Source organism: Oncorhynchus mykiss, chromosome 11, assembly GCF_057628025.1.
Source record: "Oncorhynchus mykiss isolate SJ-2025 chromosome 11, ASM5762802v1, whole genome shotgun sequence".
NCBI classification, from domain to species: domain Eukaryota; kingdom Metazoa; phylum Chordata; class Actinopteri; order Salmoniformes; family Salmonidae; genus Oncorhynchus; species Oncorhynchus mykiss.
This window is the reverse complement of record NC_143032.1, coordinates 53,018,343-53,036,209: the sequence shown is the minus strand read 5'-3', so window position 1 is coordinate 53,036,209 and position 17,867 is coordinate 53,018,343. Positions and strand designations below refer to the sequence as shown.

Below are 17,867 nucleotides of genomic sequence, written 5' to 3'. Positions count from 1 at the left end.
AATGCACCCGAGAATAAGCACCGATCTCTGTTGACATAGCGGTGCTGTCACGGTTTTCTGTATGTGAAGGAGAGTCGGACCAAAATGCGGCGTGTAGATTACGATCCATGTTTATTGACTATAGCAACACGAATCTAAATACAAACAGTGCAAAATAATAAACGTAATGAAAACCGAAACAGCCTAAACTGGTGCAAACTAACACTAAGGACAGGAACAATCACCCACAAACACACAGTGAAACCCAGGCTACCTAAATATGGTTCCCAATCAGAGACAATGACGAACACCTGCCTCTGACTGAGAACCATATCAGGCTGAACATAGAAATAGACAAACAAGACATGAAACATAGAATACCCACTCAGATCACACCCTGACCAATCAAAACATAGAAAATACAAAGTAAACTATGGTCAGGGCGTGACAGTACCCCCCCCCCCAAGGTGCGGACTCCGGCCGCAAAACCTGAACCTATAGGGGAGGGTCTGGGTGGGCATCTGTCCGCGGTGGCGGCTCTGGCGCTGGAAGTGGACCCCACTCAATGACAGTTTTAATCCCCCTCCTAAACGTCCCTAAATAGGTTACCCACCACAATGATAACATGGGACAGAGGGACAGCTCGGGACAGAGGTAACTCGGGACAGATGGGTAGCTCAGCACTGAGAGGAAGCTCAGCACTGAGAAGAAGCTCAGCACTGAGAGGAAGCCCAGGCAGGTAGTAGAAACTACCAGAACCTGGCTGGCTGGCGGTTTCAGCAGATCCTGGTCGACTAGCAGATCTGGAAGAATCTGGTCGACTGGCGGATCTGGGAGAATCTGGTCGACTGGCGGATCTGGGAGAATCTGGTCGACTGGCGGATCTGGGAGAATCTGGTCGACTGGCGGATCTGGGAGAATCTGGTCGACTGTCGGATCTGGGAGAATCTGGTCGACTGGCGGATCTGGGAGAATCTGGTCGACTGGCGGATCTGTTAGAATCTGGTCGACTGGCGGATCTGGGAGAATCTGGTCGACGGGCGGATCTGGGAGAGTCTGGACGACGGGCAGATCTGGAAGAGTCTGGTCGACTGGCAGATCTGGAAGAGTCTGGACGACTGGCAGATCTGGAAGAGTCTGGTCGACTGGCGGATCTGGGAGAATCTGGTCGACTGGCGGATCTGGGAGAATCTGGTCGACTGGCGGATCTGGGAGAATCTGGTCGACTGGCGGATCTGGTAGAATCTGGACGACTGGCAGATCTGAGAGAGTCTGGTCGACTGGCAGATCTGGGAGAGTCTGGTCGACTGGCAGATCTGGAAGAGTCTGGTCGACCGGCAGATCTGGCTGCTCCATGCTGACTGGCTGCTCAATGCTGACTGGCAGCTCTGGCTGCTCCATGCTGACTGGCAGCTCCATGCCGACTGGCAGCTCTGACTGCTCCATGCTGACTGGCTGCTCCATGCTGACTGGCGGCTCTGGCTGCTCCATACTGACTGGCAGCTCCATGCCGACTGGCAGCTCCATGCCGACTGGCAGCTCCATGCCGACTGGCAGCTCTGGCTGCTCCATGCTGACTGGCTGCTCCATGCTGACTGGCGGCCCTGGCTGCTCCATGCTAACTGGCAGCTCTGGCGGCTCCTTGCAGACAGGCAGCACTGGCGGCTCCTTGCAGACTGACAGCTCCATGCAGACTGACAGCTCCTTGCAGGCTGGCAGCTCCTTGCAGACTGGCAGCTCCTTGCAGACTGGCAGCTCCTTGCAGACTGGCAGCTCCTTGCAGACTGGCAGCTCCTTGCAGACTGGCAGCTCCTTGCAGACTGGCAGCTCCTTGCAGACTGGCAGCTCTGGCTGCTCCATGCTGACTGGCAGCTCCATGCCGACTGGCAGCTCTGGCTGCTCCATGCTGACTGGCTGCTCCATGCTGACTGGCCGCTCTGGCTGCTCCATACTGACTGGCAGCTCCATGCCGACTAGCAGCTCCATGCCGACAGGCAGCTCCATGCCGACAGGCAGCTCTGGCGGCTCCTTGCAGGATGGCAGCTCCATGCAGACTGACAGCTCCTTGCAGGCTGGCAGCTTTAGCGGCATCCTGCAGACAGGCAGCTCCTTGCAGACTGGCAGCTCCTTGCAGACTGGCAGCTCTGGCTGCTTCATGTAGACTGACAGTTCTGGCTGCTCCTTGCAAACTGACAGCTCAGGCTGCTCCATGCAGACGGACAGCTCCTTGCAGACTGGCAGCTCGGGCTGCTTCATGCAGACTGGCAGTTCTGGCTGCGCTGAACAGGCGGGAGACTCCGACAGCGCAGGAGAGGAGAGAGGCTCCGGCTGCGCTGAACAGGCGGGAGACTCCGGCAGCGCAGGAGAGTAGAAAGGCCCTGGCTGCGCTGAACAGTCGGGAGACTCCGATAGCGCAGTAGAGAAGAGAGGCTCTGGCTGCGCTGAACAGGCGGGAGACACCGGCAGCGCAGGAGAGGAGAAAAGCTCTGGCTGCGCTGAACAGTCGGGAGACTCCGATAGCGCAGTAGAGAAGAGAGGCTCTGGCTGCGCTGAACAGGCGGGAGACTCCGGCAGCGCAGGAGAGGAGAAAAGCTCTGGCTGCGCTGAACAGGCAGAAGACTCCGATAGCGCATGAGATGAGAGAGGCTCTGGCTGCGCTGAACAGGCGAGGCGCACTGTAGGCCTGATGCATAGTGCTGGCACAGGACGTGCAAGGCTAGGGATGGGCACAGGAGGCCTGATGCGTGAGACTGGAACCAACTTCACCAGCCGACTAAAACGGACCTCAGGACGAGTATGGAGCGCTAACCCAGGTGCCATCAAATCCCTGACACGTTCCGTCAGGCGAATTCTATGCAAAATGCACCAACACAGCAACTCCCTCATTTCTCTCTCCTCCAATTTCCCCATTAACTCCTTCACAGTCTCTGTTTCACTCACCTCCAACACCGGCTCTGGTTCTGGTCTCCTCCTTGGCTCCTCACGATAAACAGGGAGAGTTGGCTCAGGTCTGGCTCCTGACTCTGCCACACTCTCCCTGAGCCCCCCCCCAAGAAATTTTTGGGGCTGACTATGGGGCCTCCGTCCGCGCCGCCTTGCTTGCTTCGCAAACTCCATTCTCCTATATCCTTCCGCGCACTGCTCCATCGAATCCCAGGCGGGCTCCGGCACTCTCCCTGGGTCAGCCGCCCACCTGTCGATCTCCTCCCAAGTCGTATACTCCATACTGCACTCCTCTTTGGGCTGCTCCTGTTGTTTCTTCTCCCGCTGCACCTTTGGGCGGCTACACTCCCCTGGTTTAGCCCAGGGTCCTCTCCCGTCAAGGATTTCCTCCCATGTCCAGAAATCCTTATTGCGCATCTCCTCGCGCTGCTCCTGCCTGTTGACACGCTGCTTGGTCCTTTTGTGGTGGGTGATTCTGTCACGGTTTTCTGTATGTGAAGGAGAGTCGGACCAAAATGCGGCGTGTAGATTACGATCCATGTTTATTGACTATAGCAACACGAATCTAAATACAAACAGTGCAAAATAATAAACGTAATGAAAACCGAAACAGCCTAAACTGGTGCAAACTAACACTAAGGACAGGAACAATCACCCACAAACACACAGTGAAACCCAGGCTACCTAAATATGGTTCCCAATCAGAGACAATGACGAACACCTGCCTCTGACTGAGAACCATATCAGGCTGAACATAGAAATAGACAAACAAGACATGAAACATAGAATACCCACTCAGATCACACCCTGACCAATCAAAACATAGAAAATACAAAGTAAACTATGGTCAGGGCGTGACAGGTGCAGGTTTCTCCGAACAACTTTTGAGGATTTTACATTTTTGTCCGTCGTCTTCAAAGTTGTTTCCGTAGGTCGCAGAAAGCCAGATTAGCATGACACGAGCTGAATTAAATGTAAACGAAAATAAAGCTTGGTATACGCTCAGTGCTCCGTTGAGATTTCACGGAGATACACTTGTTTTTGTGAGAAGTCTTTGAAAAACTTTAAAAAATATATATATTATGAAAAGCGTATATACTCAAATATGAAAATACTACATGTCATGTCTCAAATTGATACCCATCTTACCTCTATATTGTTTTATGTCCTGTGGATTCAAGAAGAAAGATGACGAGTTCAACGGGAAAGTGAGCCTGTCAGGTAGACAGAAGCTTTAATTCATACACAGAATCCAGCCCAGCTGACCTGATGCAATTCCTCTATTGATTTAGTCACAATAATTTTGGCCATCCTACAATGGTAAAAACTCCAATCACTTCTGAACGTGTTATGATAGAGACATGAGGTTAATGCCATTTGTTTTCTTAAAGGATTATCTACAAAATGATATTATAATATATGATCATGTTATTTTACCATTTGGCCAAAGATGCGTATTTGATTGGACACCCAACAACAACTGAATTCAACATGAAATCCGCAAAACATTTCACCATGTCATTGGATTCAGGTTAGAAGTTGGGTAAATCCAATCAGTTTTCCACGTTGATTCAACGTCATCACATTGCATTTTGTTGTTGAAATGACGTGGAAACAACGTTGATTCAACCCGTTTTTGCCCAGTGGGATGACTCTCCCCATAATGGTCACACCCTAATGGGAGCTAGGCTGGGGAGGAGGGGCTTAGTTTACCGGCTGAAAGTGCTCCATTAAACAGATGTCTGACTGACTGCATCCACAAATGAGCTAGATCAGAATGCAAATATTTTGACTGAACAGCAGCTCATCTCTAGTGGTGCTGTCATGATGATATAAGACAGCAGGTAGAACTTGAGGAGGAAGTGGATGATTAGTGACAGGGATCATGACCAGTGGAAGCAACATAGAGACACGGACATCTGTTGAGACAAAACACATACCGTCTGCAGCCCCAATGCTGAGGCACCTTCAGAGAAAACATCATTCACCATACCGCAAACCCCGGCTCTCCCGACAATGTTTTCACTGCCGACCAGACCCTTTCCAGAGTCCCTTGTTGGATTGTCTTATGTTATGAAAAAGGTCTGTGTGAGTGAGTGGATTCTGTAGAGAGACTGTAGCAGTAGAAAGATGTGTCATAGCATTTAGCTTCAGATTTTCTGTGAACAACAGCTGTCTGTGATGTGTGTGGTGGTAAGTATTAAGTGGAAGAGGGGGGATCTGAAGGATGGTACAATGGTCACATTCTTCATTAGCTTCGATTCTGCTTGCTGTCGCCAAGCCAGCATTCCAGCCAAAAGGGTAGCGGAGCCATTGGCTTAGTGCTGAATGTCAGAGACCTCTGGGATTTGTGTGGACCCATCAGAAACTCCTTTTGATCACAACTGGGAAGAATAAGGCGTAGGCTGGAATTCAATCTCTGCAATATTCCCAGTTGGTATTAAATGGAACGTTGAGGCCACGGCCGCCTGTGGGGAAAACAACCCATGGTTACCTTGGTTACACCATTGGCTCGCAGCAAAAACTTGACCTTATTCAAAAGCAATTTTCTTGTTGTCTGCTTGTTCTAGTCAATTACAAAACTACATTTAAGAAAAGTACGACATGTGTAAAGACTACTTTTCAATATTCCCTGCTCCCAACAGTTCTCAATACTTGGTTGAGAGGAATTCTTTCTAATGACATAAATACAGACTCGGAGTATGTGTAGAACTAATATGGGCCATATGCACCTTCTGATTATTAATGCAATTAGTTACACTGTTCAAACCGTTAAGAAACCTATTCTGATTTCGATGAAAACAGGTATTATTTTTCTGCAGTGCACATTTTCTGAAGGGTAGACTTGATTGGATTCCATCCTGAAATGTGTGTTTGCAATGCGCTGCATAACTCACAAGGCTTTTAAAGAATGACCTGCCCACTCACATCATAAATCCAATATTGATTTTGCATTACAAAAAAAACATCCATCTGTAAATGAATGCCAATAGACATGCATCAAGGACATGAGGAATTGCCGTGGCATTTTAAACAAACCCATCAATGTTCCACGCCTGCCTCCAGTCCGACAGCTGCTCTGTACTGTTGATATCTTGCCCTATTGTAGCCGAGGAGCCTGGCACCACATGTTAAGACAGAGCGCAGTCTGATTTATGGCATAGCTGAGTGAGGGTAAGGTAGCCTAGCCCTCTTGGGGTTACTCCAGTGTGCCAGGCCAGCTGTTGGGATGTCGTGCTCGGCCTTGGGCTGATTGCATTAGATGTGTGACTCTAAGCGTTTGCAATACATTGTTCTTGGCCAACCACAACCCATTTGGTCAGTCTCCCTACTCTGCTCCCCAACACCCAGACGAGCACTGCTTTTCCCTTCTTAAACTAGGCCCAGATAAATATTTAGGATATTTGTTTTATTTGTTATGTTGTTTCTGAAAAATAAGAGGGGAGGGTGTTGCCAGTGTAAATGCAGTCTGGAAGTGATTTGTAGAATTCTTATGTTTTTTTTTTATTGGGGATTCCTCTGCTTCACTCAATGTTTCTGTTCCTCTGAGGGTTCCTGTTGGAACATGATAATCAGCATGACTTCAGTGGAGTCTGTCAGTAGTATGAAGGGACAGAGAAATACTGCAGCAGACAGATGATGTCATTACACTGATGCAGTTTGATCTTGTTACAGTCAATACAAAGTAATACGTGTGTAGTGTATGTCATAGTATGTCGGGGTGCAGTAGAATGTAGACAACTGCAACGTCTGTCATGACACACCTTAGAGTGACTGACAGCATCAAAATAAATGTTAGTCCACTACACATACATTCAAAAAGTGAACAAATGAATAGTCGTTGATAACTACAGGACGGACACAGTCTGGAGAGGCATATCGGTGATCATACCACTGCATACCTTTTGTGCCTGTTTGTTGACAGATGTATCCTCTGTCACCGTAGTGACCAGATCCTTGCCAAGTGCTGAAATATTAGAAATATGTTTAGTGTTCTGGAAGACTGGCATCAGGCACATTGTATTTAATATGGTGTGACTTTTTTTCATGCTTTATTAGGTTGCCCAAACTGCTATTTATTCTTCTAAATGGCTCTATTGTATTCAGGGTTGACTACAATGCTGTAATGTATAATCCATAGGGGAAAGAACACACAGTGAACAAAATGCATAGGCTACGCTTCATTCATGAGTTCGTATTAATAACCAGCACTGGCTAATGTTTGGAATGCACAGTGAATAAATCAATCATTACACACTATGTTGACCGTAGCGCCACAAACACCTACTCGAAATCTCACATTTTTAAGCCAGGCATTTTCTTTGCAATCCTCCAACACCTCTGATCCAACAGCTAAACATTGTGATTCACTTGGAAGATTTCTTTCCACAGCTGATGTTTCCAGTGTGCTCACTGTACATGCCCTGCAGTGCATAGCCGCAAGCGCATACCAGCCTGAGTAGGAGTCTCTGTGCCTGAGGCTGACGCTCTGCTACAATATGTGTTGCCAAGGTCCCGACACAACCACTCCTCCTTGATAATCTCCAAAGACTCCATTGTGTCTGATACAATGGCTTCCCTTAGTGCTCTCTTTAGACCACTAGGCTAGACTGTAGGAAAGCCCCCTCTAAAACTAGCATGGGACATAACTGAATGTGTGCCAACTCCCACAGACAAGTGAAGGGGAAGGCACTTAATACCTTTAATTGGATAGTTATTGAGTATGAGACCTCTGGGCCATGTCTTGCACATTAGAGCTAATAAAGCCTACAGGTTTGACGACAAGACAGCTAATCATGAGTGCCATTCACCTTCCTCATTATAAAAGGCTTTGGCCTGCGCTCATAGTTCACTGTCCCAGTCCTGCTCCCTACATCCTGCTCAATCAACTGCTTTTCAAGTGACTGACTGGCTGCAGGAAATAGCCTGTGGGATCTTAATTAAAGTCATGTTGAGGCTGCACATATTGTTCTGGACTAGCATAAGCTTTCATGAGCTCTGTTTCCTCAACACATTTCATTTAGTCGGCACTGGTGGAATGTGTTAGCAATGTGTTATCACTAGGAATTAAAATATTTACTCAGAACTTAATCATTTACGTGGAATGGATACCATGTTGCGGCGCTTATAAAACTCTACAATGTGTTTTGCGTGCAGTGTTCTGTTCAATGTCTCTCATTGAGATCTAATGTCTATAGTAGTTCTTGGATGATCTCATCCTCAGATTCTTTGCTCTCCCACCTGATTTTTTTGAACGGCATATGAATTGTTCTTGTCCACCTCACGTAAAGTTTATGTGCCAGAAAAATCTCTGGCCATATGATTTGCTACAGATCACAACATATCTGACCCGTCAATCATCATGTCATTTTCTCTGTTCATGTTTCAGAGCTCAGTGACTCTGGGGTTTTCATGGCTGGAGATGTGCATTTACTATGTGTCCATAATGAGACTAATATACCGAGAGGTCTCTGCGCACTCGTTTGGAATAGGGTGTGGAGCTACAGATGCGTGGAGAACATGCAAAGGTCTCTATAGCGGGTGTGTATGACATCATCATTGAAAAAAGGCCTTGTAGAGGGTCTTGGAGGACAAGCTCTCTCAACATTAACCCAATCCATTCCTGTCCGTGTAAATAAAGCTATACATCCGCTGCTTTGATCAACAGCCGACTCAGGTGATCTCCGGTCCTGTGACACTTAAGCTCTAGGGTCATCACCGGAGCAGGAGGCCCTGTTGATGTGAACAGGATCACTTTGAGTAACAGGAGAGCTTTCGTGTTAGACAATGGGACCTCAGCACCCTGAGTCATGTGAATTCTCACTGTTCCTCATTACAAAACTTTGACTGACCATCGTTGTCTCATGTTGCATGACAACAACATGTTAGCATCTCACTGTACCGTTGGAGTTAGCTAGAAATCAGCCATTAACAAAACCATAAAACAGAGTTCATTACACAGAAATGTGTACCTCTCAATCTCGCGATGGAAGTATTAGTTGTATTAGGCGACGAAAATTCCAACATTGTGTGCAAAGCTGTACTTTAAATAGCGTTGCTGAGGGGGTGTTTCATGTTCCCAAATGAGGACCACATGAGAGGACCACACCCCTTATACATTTATCTCATGCTCCATTTCCACTCCTCCCTCCAGCATTGCCTGGCTCAGAGCTCAGAGCTAAAGTTGAAGAATTTCACATCCCGAGCCAGCCAATCATCCTGCCCAACCCTTGTTACCGTGACCTCAGGGCAGGCCGGCTCCTTTAGTGCACTTGGACTTCCAATCAAGCACAGCCGAGTGACCTTTGTCCTGGAACAAAACACAACTCATGAGAGTGAGTTTGTGGTGCTATTCAGGGAGAGTTAACCACACACACAAAAACTCAAGAGGAATCATTGAGTCATTCAACTGCGTCCTGTCAACACATAACACTGGGCAGTGAAAGTCCTGCTCCCCATGGCATCCACTGGGTCTGCCTGTGCACATTTGCACTTCTCACAGCAATATTTAAAAGCTGATTTTTTTATGTCATCCATAGCACAGAGACAAGCACAACAGGTTGTGCATAGTAATAAACTCAGCAAAAAAAGAAACGTTCCTTTTTCAGGACCCTGTCTTTCAAAGATAATTCGTAAAAATACAAATAACAGATCTTCATTGTAAAGGGTTTAAACACTGTTTCCCAAGCTTGTTCAATGAACCATAAACAATTAATGAACATGCACCTTTGGAACTGTCGTTAAGACACTAACAGCTTACAGACAGTAGGCAATTAAGGTCACAGTTTTGAAAACTTAGGACACTAAAGTGGCCTTTCTACTGACTCTGAAAAACACCAAAAGAAAGATGCCCAGGGTCCCTGCTCATCTGCGTGAACATGCCTTAGGCATGCTGCAAGGAGGCATGAGGACTGCAGATGTGGCCAGGGCAATAAATTGCAATATCCGGACGCCTAAGACAGTGCTACAGGGAGACAGGACGGACAGCTGATTGTCCTCGCAGTGGCAGACCACGTGTAACAACACCTGCACAGGATCGGTACATCCGAACATCACACCTGCGGGAGAGGTACAGGATGGCAACAACAACTGCCCGAGTTACACCAGGAACGCACAATCCCTCCATCAGTGCTCAGACTGCAATAGGCTGAGAGAGGCTGGACTGAGGGCTTGTAGGCCTGTTGTAAGGCAGGTCCTCACCAGACATCACCGGCAACAACGTAGCCTGTGGGCACAAACCCACCGTCGCTGGACCAGACAGGACTGGCAAAAAGTGCTCTTCAATGATGAGTCACGGTTTTGTCTCACCAGGGGTGTTGGTCGGATTTGGTTTATCGTTGAAGGAATGAGCGTTACACTGAGGCCTGTACTCTGGAGTGGGATCGGTTTGGAGGTGGAGGGTCCGTTGTGGTCTGGGGCGGTGTGTCACAGCATCATTGGACTGAGCTTGTTGTCATTGCAGGCAATCTCAACGCTGTGCATTACAGGGAAAACATCCTCCTCCCTCATGTGGTACCCTTCCTGCAGGCTCATCCTGACATGACCCTCCAGCATGACAATGCCACCAGCCATACTGCTCGTTCTGTGTGTGATTTCCTGCAAGACAGGAATGTCAGTGTTCTGCCATGGCCAGCGAAGAGCCCGAATCCCATTGAGCACGTCTGGGACCTGTTAGATCGGAGGGTGAGCGCTAGGGCCATTCCCCCCAGAAATGTCCCGGAACTTGCAGATGCCTTGGTGGAAGAGAGGGGTAACATCTCACAGCAAGAACTGGCAAATCTGGTGCAGTCCATGAGGTAGAAATGCACTGCAGTACTTAATGCAGCTGGTGGCCGCACCAGATACTGACTGTTACTTTTAATTATGACCGCCCCCCTTTGTTCAGGGACACTTTATTCAATTTCTGTTAGCCACACGCCTGTGGAACTTGTTCAGTTTATGTCTCAGTTGTTGAATCTTGTTATGTTCATACAAATATTAACACATGTTCATTTTGCTGAAAATAAACGAAGTTGACAGTGAGAGGACTTTTCTTTTTTTTGCTGAGTTTATAACATTTCCAAATTAAAATCCTTTCTGTCAAAAATTGTGTATGAAAGACTGTGACATCACGAATAACAAATTGCAGTGCTGTAATTAGTCATGCACATTTCTGTGTAAACTTCACCAAACCATCAAAATAGATTAAAAATACCTATTAGTCTTTAAAGAAATAAATAAAATATGATAGTAAAATGCTCAAAAGATATTTATGCAAAACTTTATTTGAATTAGTGGTCTTCATAACTCTTCATAATGGCAGTACATGCACTCCATGCAGGTACAATCATTTATGACTCATCATAGATCAGAAACTGTCAGAGGTTCATGGATTATAATTCCTTTAGAAGACGGTACTGTACATCTGTATGCATTTACATAATTGACCTCAATGACAGTTAATTTCCTATGAAGTAATGGTTTACAAATACGCCAAAATGATGATGACAGATGTAGTGACCGTGAAAATGTTACTAGCAGCAACAACCGTATAGTTTTCATTCAAACAAAAAAATTAACATATAACTTTATACAAAATGTATGCAAAGCAACAACAATGGAGATATGAAGTATACATTTCTGGAAAATTACAAGTGAATACAAAATCTTCAGTTTAGAAACTCGTGTATATTGTTTTTGTGAGTTCATATACAGTACCAGCCAAAAGTTTGAACACACCTACTAATTCAAGGGTTTTACTTTATTCTTACTATTTTATACATTGTAGAATAATAGTGAAAACTTCAAAACTATGAAATAACACATATGTAGTAAGTAAAAAAGTGTTAAACATGTGGGAACTCTTCAAACTCTTCAGTAGCCACCCTTTGCCTTGATGAAAGCTTTGCACACTCTTGGCATTCTCTCAACCAGCCTCACCTGGAATGCTTTTTCCAACAGTCTTGAAGGAGATTCCCACATATGCTGAGCACTTGTTGGCTGCTTTTCCTTCAGTCTGCGGTCCAACTCATCCTAAACCATCTCAATTGGGTTGAGGTCGGGTGGTTATACATCCTGGAGGTATGTTGGGTCATTGTCCTGTTGAAAAACAAATGATACTCCCACTAAGCGCAAACCAGATGGGATGGCGTATTGCTGCAGAATGCTGTGGTAGCCATACTGGTTAAGTGTGCCTTGAATTCTAAATAAATCACTGACAGTGTCACCAGCAAAGCACCCCACACCATCACACTTCCTCCTTCATGCTTCACAGTGGGAACCACAGATGCGCAGATCATCCGCTCACCTACTCTGCGTCTCACAAAGACACGGCGGTTGGAACCAAAAATCTCAAATTTGGACTCATCAGACCAAAGGACAGATTTCCACCGGTCTAATGACCTTTGCTAGTGTTTCTTGGATCAGGTAAGTCTCTTCTTCTTATTGGTGTCCTTTAGTAGTTTTCTTTTCAGCATTTCAACCATGAAGGCCTGATTCATGCAGTCTCCTCTGAACAGTTGATGTTGAGATGTGACTATTACTTGAACGCTGTGAAGCATTTATTTGGGCTGCAATCTGAGGTGCAGTTAACTCTAATGAACTTATCCTCTGCAGCAGAGGTAACTGGGTCTTCTGTTCCTGTGGCGGTCCTAATGAGAGTCAGTTTCATCATAACACTTGATGGTTTTTATGACTGCACTTGAAGAAACTTTCAAAGTTCTTGACATTTTCTGGGTTGACTGACCTTCATGTCTTAAAGTAATGATGGACTGTCATTTCTCTTTGCTTATTTGAGCTGTTCTTGCCATAATATGGACTTGGTCTTTTACCAAATAGGGCTATCTTCTGTATACCACCCCTATCTTGTCACAACTGATTGGCTCAAACGCATTAAGAAGGAAAGAAATTCCACAAATTAACTTTTAACAAGGCACACTTGCAGGTAGCCTAGTGGTTTGAGCGTTGGACTAGTAACCGGCAGGTTGCAATATCGAATCCCCGAGCTGACACGGTAAAAATCTGTCCTTCTGTCCCTGAACAAGGCAGTTATTTCACTGTTCCTAGGCCGTCATTGAAAATAAGAATTTGTTCTTAAGTTAAATAAAGGTAAAAAAAAAAAAAGAATAATAATTGAAATGCATTCCAGGTGACCTCATGAAGCTGGTTGAGAGAATGCCAAGAGTGTGCAAAGCTGTCAAGGCAATGGGTGGCTACTTTGAAGAATCTCAAATATAAAATATATTTAGATTTGTTTCACACTTTTTTGGTTACTACATGATTCCATATGTGTTATTTCATAGTTTCGATGTCTTGACTATTATTCTACAAGGTAGAAAAAAGTAAAAATATATAAAAACTCAAAACTTTTGACTGGTACTCTATACTCAAAGCATCCCTCGTCCTCACTGAAATAAACAATTTTAACAGTTAACACTACAGTACGCAGCAACATTTATACAAGTTTAAAAACAAACATCGTCAATAGGCCTGAAATGACAATTACAGATGATCATAGTGCTAGGTGACAGGATAAGAGTTTGATGGGCCATAAAAATCAAATGGGTGGAATATATGAGCCGTTCGTGATTTACAATAGCATCCCAATATAGAGTCCACATTGACCAGGAACCTTGTTGAGTACGGGACGCATGGTATGCTGTCAAGTGTATTGGTTAGTATGCATTGAAAGAGGAATGTTGGCTGTTGAATCTAATATGGGCGCTGCTGGACTGTCCATAGATCCGGTAAAGAGGTCAATGGAACTTGACCAATACAATGGAAATGCCATGGAAACGCTCGGGGGGGAAAGATCCGAATCTCCTCACTGCCCCCCCATTAAAATTAACCTACATTTAGGCTTTTGTTTATATGTGTATTTCACAATATGTTGAGGTGAAAATCAGAGTATAATGCTGTATGGATGTCAACCCCAACACTTGTTCATGTCATAATCACCAATGAACTGCATTACAGTTAAAAACAACATTGACTATCGCCACAGATTTCTCAGTGCTAGCTACGCTACCAGCTTATACGAACGGGAGTTACCATTTAGCAGTTACTTCTTCTAAACCTGAACAGGGACTACTTCTAAATGGTATGCAGCAAAAACAGCCAAATATATCAAAATTGGACTTTAGTAACCACATTGTAGGGCTGTTACAATACATCTATGATAATGAATATCCACTTCATTAGATCAGATTTGAATGTGCCCCAATCTGGCATCCTTCTCCTATCCCCCGCGGTCTACGTTCCATTGACCTCTTTACCGCATCAATTACTGAGCATCTCTCTTATCTCTATGGGGATAGTGAACTTGTCATAGTGCTGATGGCCTATACTTTACCTGAGCGCAAAACCCCTGTGCTCATTGGTCAACAAAGTGTATGTTATATGTGATCTGGTGTCCATTGTCCCAGGCGTACAGGACCTTCTCCTTGGGATTGTAGTCGATCTGGGTGGTGTAGGCGTATTCGTTGGTAAAGGGCAGACGAGGGATAGCCTCTGAGTTGGTGTGGGTGTCGTAGGCATAGTTCACCTCCCCTTCCTTCTGGTTGTAGACGTCCACAGCGTACAGCACCCCACAGATGATGAAGCAGTTCCCGTAGGAGTTTCTCTTCAGGCCCGTCCTCCAAGTTGTCTCCTTCTTCATGGACAGATCCCCAGGGTCTAGCTTACTGATGACGATCACCTCCTGCTGAGAGTAGTCATAGTCCGTGGCAGGGTAGATCACCCACAGTCCACTCTCGTCCACGGCAAAGTCAATGTCCGAGTGGCCTCTCCACTTCCAAGGGGTGGTGTCCTCGTAAACCACGTCATGCAGGAGGGTCCAGGCAGCCACGTAACGCATCCTTAGGTCGTACTTAATTATGTTTTTGGTGAAAGCTCTGTTGTAGTAAAATGCTCCGTTGTACACCACATGGCCTGTGCCGATCCAGTTGTAAGGCAGTTTGAAGAGGTTGCTCCAACGACCTAACAGGACCAAATATATACATGTTTAGCGAGCGCTAACTACATACCATGTTGCCCCCCCCCCAGACATTATGCCAACATCATGTAAAATTAAGAATAAATCAAATCATTCTGGGTTTCACAGGTGTCACACACACAAACATTTTAATAGTTCCATAACAGTTTATACAATTGTTTCACATGAGAGACGGACTAGTTTCTGTTTTATTATCCCACTCCCTGCTGTCCAAACAGATGTTCTGTTATTAGGGTTACACTCATATCTGGTCACATCTGCTCTCTTACATTTCCACCTCAGGAAGTGTGATTTAGATAATGAATGAAGCTGCAGCGAAGGACAAAAACAACCCCATAGCACAGCACTTTTCCCCCCCGAGGCCAGCCCATGCCTCTAATCCCTCAGCTATGGCCAGTTCAAATGAGAGGCCAGCCCTGCCTAAGCAGAGATCACAGCCACTCACAGAGATACCTAGCCATCCGCACGCTGCTGTGAACTCACCACCCTTATGGATATCAGTGCAAAATCTCTGTACGCTTTGCAAGATGTTAGTGAGTTTCAAAAAACATTGTCCTAACACCTCTAAATCAACCAGGCCAGTCCTGTGAGAAAGATAATTTTACCCAGTCAGTTAAGAGGAGTAATCTTATTTCTCTCTCCAATTACTAGTGCAAGAAGGGGTGGATTTTTCCCACCCAGCTGTTTTAGGAACTTTGTGTGTGGAATGAAAAGCACAGTATGACAACTAAAACCTGGAGTTTGAGTCTCAAGCTGCGTCAAGATCACTTTGAGTCAAAATGCATGCCGAGATCTACCACTCAGACAAAAAAGGACTTAAAAAACGTAAGTCTATGCAACACTAACCAATTAAAAACAGTTATGTTGCAATTAGCTTTGTGCAGTAGGCTATAGGCCCAATACATTATCACTGCATATTGGCTACGCTTGAATTGTCCTGCCAATGTTGTTCTTCTCAGACCATTTTAAAATTATATTTAAAAAATGTTAGGCATATGATAACACTGGTAATATATCATTTGTTGTATTACCTGTGAGGCATAATTATTTGCATATTGTTTTACTGGACTGATGGCCTGCATCTGATGGTCAGTCTGAGGGGAGGGAGCATCAGTCAGGAAGTTAAAGCTTGGTCGCAAATGGGTCTTCCAAATGGACAATGACCCCAAGCATACTTCCAAAGTTGTGGCAAAATGGCTTAAGGACAACAAAGTCAAGGTTTTTGAGTGGCCATCACAAAGCCCTGACCTCAATCCTATAGAAAATGTGTGGGCAGAACTGAAAAAGTGTGAGCAAGGAGGCCTTACAAACCTGTCTCGGTTACACGAGCTCTGTCAGGAGGAATGGGCCAAAATTCACCCAACTTATTGTGGGAAGCTGTGGAAGGCTACCCGAAACACTTGACCCAAGTTAAACAATTTAAAGGCAATGCTACCAAATACGAATTGAGTGTGTGTAAACATCTGACCCACTGGGAACGTGATGAAGGAAATAAAGGCTGAAATAAATCATTCTCTCTACAATTATTCTGACATTAAACATTCTTAAAATACAGTGGTGATCCTATCTGACCTAAGACAGAGATACTTTTTTTACTATGATTAAATGTCAGGAATTGTGAAAAACTGAGTTTAAATGTATTTGGCTAAGGTGTATATAAACTTCTGACTTCAACTGTATCTCTCTATTTTGCATGAGAATACTTTGGAACAGATTTCCAAAATTAAAATCACTTGTTGCTGATTTGCTGGTGTTTTTACAGTCTTATGTCCAACAATTCAAATAAATACCCAGGCTGCTAGTTGGGGAACCCTGGTCTATAATATGTATCTCTCTATGCCATGCCCACCTTGTTTGAAGTTGTCCAGGTTTCGGAACTCCACCAGGTTGTTGCCATAGTAATAATTAGTGACGTAGATCTTGGAGTCCTTTGCCAGAGGATCCTTCATCCATGCTCCCTCATTCCTCCCATAGCTGTGCTGCTTCTCTGGTAGCTCGATAGACGCCAGGGTCCCCTCACAGTCTAGGATCTTCCCTGCCAAGTACAGCTCAAAACAGTCAACACAAAAACTACCAGAAAAACTGGATAAATAATGGCCTGCATGAGTTTCCAATCATCCAATTTCACAGTCACACATATTCTGGCAGCTAAACGTTACATGCTTATCTGTTACTGAACTGAACAGAGTCATAGCATTGACTGTCAGTATTGCTGTAAATGAGCACATTCAGTTGATAAAGGGTGTAGTGTAGTGTACCGTAGGGTATTGTGTTGGTCAGGCTACCTGCTCTGTGTAGGATTGGTCGACTGTTGTTGTCTGAGTTGTCCAGGAAGAGCATGATGGTGGGAGCTGGTCTGTCTAGCCTCTCTACTGCTGCTGCACTGGTGGTGGTGGTGGTGGTAGTAGATGGCATTGTGGTACTGGCTGTTGTTGTTGTTGCTGCCATTGTTGTCGTGGTAGTGACCACAGTTTCTGTGGTGGTTGTCGAGTCAGCTGTGGTTCCCTTTATGGTTTCCAAGATGATTTCAGCGCCTCCGTCCTCCGAGTGTGTCTCTTTGACGTGTTGGACGGTTTGAGTCTTGGCAGAGTTGTCTGAGGATAAAGGGATGAAGTATTGGAAAGCAGGCCCTGGAATTTAGTTACTCAAAATCAAACTCTGGAGGGGCCTTGTCTTCACGAGATTTCATTAGAATTAACTGACTAAAATAGAGCCTCAGAGCCACAGGCCCTGTATGAGCTGCTTTTGAGACCTATGTCAGAGAGACAGACACTGTACAGTACCAGAGATTTCCCGGGGGCCACATCAAAGGGGAATGCATTAGTTATGCAGCACACAGAGCATGCCAGCTTCCTCTCACTTTCTCTGTCCCCTCCTCTGTAACCAAGTCGGTCCCGCTAACCTCTGCCTCTGCCTGTTTGGATTCAGAATTCCACAGTCCTCACATGACATTTTCTTATCCTTGGCCATGGAG

General features: G+C 45.4%; 1 protein-coding gene and 1 long non-coding RNA gene across 2 annotated transcripts in view; both read right to left on the bottom strand.

Annotated features, from left to right (window-relative positions):
* Window positions 1–4,127: 4,127 nt before the first annotated feature.
* On the bottom strand, window positions 4,128–6,891 carry LOC149979620 (uncharacterized). Its single transcript, XR_016484549.1, has 2 exons — window positions 6,825–6,891; window positions 4,128–5,390 (listed from the first exon to the last, which is right to left on the bottom strand). It is a non-coding gene; the product is annotated as an uncharacterized LOC149979620 (long non-coding RNA).
* A 4,275-nt stretch (window positions 6,892–11,166) lies between these two features.
* The window catches only part of LOC110535874 (olfactomedin-like protein 2A), a 30,226-nt gene continuing 23,525 nt past the window's right edge, over window positions 11,167–17,867 (bottom strand). Inside the window, exons 6-8 of the mRNA XM_036935697.2 lie at window positions 17,179–17,487; window positions 16,743–16,928; window positions 11,167–14,877 (exon numbers count right to left, since the gene is read on the bottom strand). Coding sequence (XP_036791592.2) covers window positions 14,273–14,877; window positions 16,743–16,928; window positions 17,179–17,487 — 1,100 coding nt within the window. The 3' untranslated portion in view covers window positions 11,167–14,272. The remainder of the gene's footprint in view (window positions 14,878–16,742; window positions 16,929–17,178; window positions 17,488–17,867) is intronic.